The sequence below is a fragment of the Brassica oleracea genome, chromosome C3 (genome assembly GCF_000695525.1).
Source record: "Brassica oleracea var. oleracea cultivar TO1000 chromosome C3, BOL, whole genome shotgun sequence".
Taxonomy (NCBI): Eukaryota; Viridiplantae; Streptophyta; class Magnoliopsida; order Brassicales; family Brassicaceae; genus Brassica; species Brassica oleracea.
In genome coordinates, this window is record NC_027750.1 from 57,110,426 (window position 1) to 57,116,570 (window position 6,145).

Sequence of the window (6,145 nt, forward strand, 5' to 3'; positions counted from 1 at the left end):
AATATAGTTTTAGAAAAGGGAAAAATAATCGTAAAGGGAAGTTTACGAAATAATTAGATAATAATTGTAGGTTGGCATGATGTACATATATCTTTTTGCAGTTTCATGGTGTGAAAATTTCGAGGAGATTTGGCTGTTGAAACATTGGGTACAGAAACAGAATCCTTGACAGAGAAGTAATTAATTTCTTCTAAAACAACATAAAACAAAAAGAGCAGCACAATTACCAAAGATTCTAGTTACTTTGGTTTGTACTAGTTTTAGTGTTGGGCAAAGACATTGCAAGGCCTCTTAAATCTGATGGATTATATTTTTATTTTTAGTTAATTGAACATAAAACATTAAAATGACATAAGGTATAATGTTTATTTCACAGTATATGGTTTGTAGTTAGCAGGTGATTCCACCCGAACTAAACAAAAATTGATTAATGCTTTACTAAAAGCAAAAATGATCACTACGTTCGACAAAATGATAAGACAGAGAATTTAGCTGAAAATAATATTTTATATTAGCAACATGTGATATTTGTGTGTGTTTTTTTTAATGATATTGTCTGTTTATGGAAATCCCTTTCATTGTTCCTTTTTAACTGGTATCGTAGAAGTGGTTTATATATTATATATGTATATGTGATTTTTACCTTAATTGGAATGGTTGGACATGTTTTTTTTTTTGGGTCATCTAGTAGTTATATGGAATGGTTGGGCATGTTAAGCACGTAAACAATATAAATTTTAAAATAAAATTCCATTATTTCAGTTAATATATTAATTTTATATCAACCTTCAAAACAGTAAGCTAAAATAGTTATACCAAAATCAACTTGTCATAATAATCTTGATTTCGAACTAAGGTAAGATTAGTGTTGGATGATGACAACAATTTTTGTTTAAATTTTTGGTTCCTAAAACTCAAAAAAAAATCATTATCTTTAGGATCTCATCCAACACGTTCGTAAGAATTTGTTCTGTTAAAACCTCATGGACAATGTGACTTTGATCACCTATATATATCCTAATTCAAATAATCCTAATACAATTGGAACTAAAAATAAAAAGAAATCAAATCAAAAGATAAAGAGAAGGTAAAAAGAAGGCAAGAGGCACTAATCTTTAATATCTATAATTGTCTCCGATCTCCATTAAAGAAAAAGCGATGATGTGTTCTCATCTTTTGTGAAAGTATATATATTGCTTTTGCTTTTATCAAAAGCAAAAAAAAACACATTAAAGCTCAATCCAACCGACGAAGAATGCATTGGATACTGCAACATCTTTTTCACTTTTCTTTTAAATTCTACAATTATGTTTTTTTCACATTTTAATATATTCAGAAAAGAAAAAAAACGCAACGCTTGAAATTATGAGTACCCTCTTCACTTTTTAAGCCACTCACTAGAAGCAGCAAACTCCAGAACATAGTGAGCCCCCAAAAAATATTTAAAACAGTAAGAACATCATGATGTCTAATGATGATAATCTCCTTTGATTGATTTCTCAAGGATTTTACAATTTCTTGGAAGACCCTTCTTCCCTTTCACTTCTTTGAACTTCTCTGATGTTACAATGGCAGACAGGATCTTAACTTTCTTCCTAGTCTTGTCTTCAATCTCTCTGCTCTTCTCTCCTATCCTCTGTTCTTCTTCTAGTTCATCTCTTAACCTCTCACTTGTTAGACAAGCCAAAGTCCTTGTCTCTATAAAGCAAAGCTTTGATTCCTACGATCCTTGTCTTGATTCATGGACCGTTCCAAATTTCAATTCTCTCTGTTCTTGGACTGGCGTTTCTTGTGATGACTTGAATCAGTCCATTACTCGTCTTGACATCTCTAATCTCAACATCTCCGGCACTCTCTCTCCAGAACTCTCCCGTCTTCCGTCTCTCATGTTTCTCTCCGTCTCTTCAAACAGTTTCTCCGGCAAGATTCCTAAAGAGATCCACAAGCTCTCAAACCTAGAGGTCTTGAACATCTCAACCAACGCCTTTGAAGGAGAGCTTGCGCCACTTGAGTTCGGTCAAATGACTCAGCTGGTGACTCTTGACGCTTACAACAACAACTTCACCGGATCACTTCCTCTGTCTCTAACCAAACTCACTCAGCTAGAGTACTTAGACCTCGGAGGAAACTACTTTAACGGTGAGATCCCTATAAGCTTCGGAGGTTTCTTGCGTCTCAAGTATCTTTCTTTATCTGGAAATGACCTAAGTGGGAGGATCCCTAACGAGTTAGGCAACATCACCACTCTGGAGAAGCTATACTTAGGTTACTACAACGACTTCCACGGCGGGATACCAGCGGATTTGGGGAGATTGACCAATCTTGTTCACTTGGATTTAGCTAACTGCAGCTTAAAAGGATCAATTCCTGCAGAGTTAGGGTTCCTCAAGAGCTTGGAGATTCTGTTTCTTCAAACCAATGAGCTTACAGGTTCTGTTCCTCGAGAGTTAGGGAACATGACAAGCCTCAAGACTCTAGACCTCTCCAACAACTTTCTTGAAGGAGAGATTCCTCTAGAGCTATCTGGACTTCAAAAGCTTCAGTTGTTTAACCTCTTCTTCAACAGATTGCACGGCGAGATCCCTGAGTTCGTAGCTCACCTTCCTGATCTTCAAATTCTCAAGCTTTGGCACAATAACTTCACCGGAAAGATCCCTGAGAAGCTTGGATCGAACGGGAAGTTGGTAGAGATCGATTTGTCTACTAATAAACTCACAGGTTTGATCCCTGAATCACTCTGTTTCGGAAGAAGGCTTCAGATTCTCATTCTCTTCAACAACTTCTTGTTTGGGCCTCTGCCTGAAGATCTTGGCCAGTGCGAGCCGCTCTGGAGGTTCCGTCTAGGTCAGAACTTTCTGACAGGTAAACTGCCAAAGGGTTTGATTTACTTGCCTAATGTATCGCTTCTTGAGCTCCAAAACAACTTCTTGACCGGAGAAATCGCGGAAGGAGAGGTGGGAAATGGAGGGTTGTCAAGCCTCACTCAGATTAATCTGTCCAACAATAGGTTATCCGGACCGATCCCTGGTTCAATCAGGAACCTCAGAAGCCTTCAGATTCTTCTTCTTGGGGGGAACCGGTTCATGGGGCAGATCCCTGGTGATATTGGAAGTTTGAAGAGTCTTCTCACAATTGACATGAGCAGAAACAACTTGTCAGGCAAGTTACCTCCAGAGTTTGGTGAGTGTCAGTCATTGACCTACTTGGATTTGAGTCATAACGAGATCTCAGGTCAGATTCCGGTTCAGATATTGAAGATTCAGATGCTAAACTATCTGAATGTTTCTTGGAATTCGTTTAACCAAACCATCGCGGTTGAACTCGGATCCATGAAGAGCTTAACATCAGCAGATTTCTCACACAACAACTTCTCCGGTTCAGTGCCAACTTTAGGGCAATTCGTTTACTTCAACAACACGTCATTCCTAGGAAACCCTTTTCTCTGCGGATACTCTTCAAACCCTTGCAACGGTTCCCAAAACCAATCTCAATCTCAGATTCTTAACCAGAAAAGTGCAAATTCCAACGGCGAAATCTCCTCGAAGTTCAAGCTGTTATTCGGGTTAGGCCTACTAGGGTTCTTCTTGGTGTTCTTCGTTTTAGCTGTGGTCAAGAATCGGAGAATGAGAAAGAGTACCTCGAATCTATGGAAGCTAATAGGGTTTCAGAAGCTCGGATTCAGAAGCGAACACATTGTAGAATGCGTCAAAGAGAACAACGTGATCGGTAAAGGTGGCGCAGGGATTGTCTACAAAGGCTTAATGCCAAACGGAGAAGAAGTTGCGGTCAAGAAGCTGCTAACCATAAGAAAAGGGTCATCTCACGACAACGGTTTATCAGCAGAGATTCAGACATTAGGTAGAATCAGACACAGAAACATTGTGAGGTTGCTCGCCTTTTGTTCAAACAAAGACGTTAATCTCCTTGTTTACGAGTATATGCCTAATGGTAGTCTCGGAGAAGCCTTGCACGGAAAAGCTGGAGTGTTTTTGAAATGGGAAACGCGGTTGCAGATAGCGTTGGAAGCGGCTAAGGGTTTGTGTTATCTTCACCATGATTGTTCACCGCTTATAATCCACAGGGATGTGAAATCAAACAACATATTGCTGGGTCCTGACTTTGAAGCTCATGTGGCTGATTTTGGGCTTGCTAAGTTTATGATGCAAGACGATGGAGCTTCTGAGTGTATGTCATCAGTCGCAGGCTCGTATGGATACATCGCTCCAGGTACATAACTGATTCCCAACACTTGTTTCTTGCATTACACGTAATAATACTTACGGTTAGGCATTTAGGTTTCCGTTCGGTTTGTTTAATGTTTTGGCTTATTTAGTTTGGGATAATACATGCCAGAATCTATTTAGTTTGGCATGGTTAGTCTTTTTTTTTTTTAATGGCAGTTTGGCATGGTTAGTCAAAATCCATAATTTGCATATTATATAGAAAATGTGCCAAAACTAAAATTGTAGTATATAATTTATTAAATAATTATTTTAACTAACCAGTATTTTAGTTAGGTCGTGTTGATCTTAATTCTACATGGTATCTAAGCGAATTTGACCAGATTTTTAGTGTTATAATAGTCAATTTTGTTTTGGTAAATGCTCATTCCTACCTAAAACTCATGTACGGTCCCATTTTAACCTATTTTATCCAATTTCTTAAATGCAGAATACGCATACACACTGAGAATAGACGAGAAGAGTGATGTGTACAGCTTCGGAGTAGTGCTATTGGAGCTAATAACAGGTCGAAAACCAGTAGATAAGTTTGGAGAAGAAGGGATAGACATTGTGCAATGGTCAAAGATTCAGACAAATTGTAACAAACAAGGTGTGGTAAAAATTATTGACCAGAGATTGAGCAATGTGCCATTGGGAGAAGCCATGGAACTGTTCTTTGTGGCAATGCTATGTGTTCATGAACATAGTGTTGAGAGACCGACCATGAGAGAAGTTGTCCAGATGATTTCTCAAGCTAAACAACCCAATACTTTCTAAATGCTGTATTAGTTTATATATATATATATATATGAGTTGAATATTTTTTGTTATGGTGTATGTGTAATGTGGTTATAGAGTTTTTTAGAAATGTAATGAAGGTTTGGTGGGCATATGAGTTTAAGAATGAGGGGGAGGGGGGAAGGGGTTAGGATTATATATTCGCGACATCATATATCCATTCATGCAGAACTTTAAAGAAGTTCAAACAATTGTGAAAAGATGTGAGAGATTATCTATCCTACATCATCGACAAAAAGAATATATCTCCTACATCAAATACCAAAGTTTATCAACATAATTGTGTGTGTTAATATGAATAATTAATAAGCTTGATTACATGTTTTTAATCTATTTTGAATACGCAATTTAATATTCAATTTTAGAAGGAAAAAATTAACACAAAAATAGTAGCATAAAATTCGTAACCTCATATCTCAAACGACTAAGTCATGTAGTATTTAGTTTTGTCTCAGAGGTCGCTCATCATATTTGTAGGTTTTGTTTTAGTATTTTCTAGTTAATTCAACAGCATTTATTTTTGCATTTTAGAAAAGGTGGAGAAATATAATTAATTGAGAAATACCATCGGATAACATTAAACAAGTTTTTTTCACAAATATAGATTTTAGATCAAAATGTTTCATTAAAAAAAATATACACTTATACCTCTAGAGTTAATTAATCAAACATTAGGATATTTAGAGTTAAGGGGTGGAAATTTGGGATTAAGTTTTAAAATTTATAAAATAAAAAATAAATATTAAAAATTTAAAAAATAGTTCCAAAAAGTATTTTGAATTACAAAAAGAAAATTTGAAAAAAATAAAAAAATAAAAAAAATTCAAAAAAAGTTTATAAAAAAGTTTGAATTTGAAAACATATAATCTGATACTATAAAAAAAAATATTTTTTATTTTGTATTTTATTTTTATTTTTTTATTTGTATTTATATATTTAGGGTATTAAAATTTTTTATCTATTAAATGAAATATTTTGATCATTTTCCTCCGTAAAATATATTTTGTGATCGGTCTATATAGGAGAATTGGTCTAATTAATTTATTTCGAAAAAATTAACATGGTATAAAGAGATATGCATCAGTAAATGCATACGTACCCAAAATTTCTATCATTCAAACGAA

The 6,145-nt window shown here is 35.4% G+C and overlaps 1 protein-coding gene across 1 annotated transcript; it reads left to right on the forward strand.

Annotated features, from left to right (window-relative positions):
• The first annotated feature begins 1,402 nt into the window (after window positions 1-1,402).
• On the forward strand, window positions 1,403-5,113 carry LOC106335453 (leucine-rich repeat receptor-like serine/threonine-protein kinase BAM3). Its single transcript, XM_013773975.1, has 2 exons — window positions 1,403-4,227; window positions 4,672-5,113. The coding sequence occupies exons 1-2, from the start codon at window positions 1,569-1,571 to the stop codon at window positions 4,998-5,000; spliced, it is 2,988 nt and encodes a 995-aa protein (XP_013629429.1). The 5' UTR covers window positions 1,403-1,568; the 3' UTR covers window positions 5,001-5,113.
• The last annotated feature ends 1,032 nt before the right edge of the window (window positions 5,114-6,145 follow it).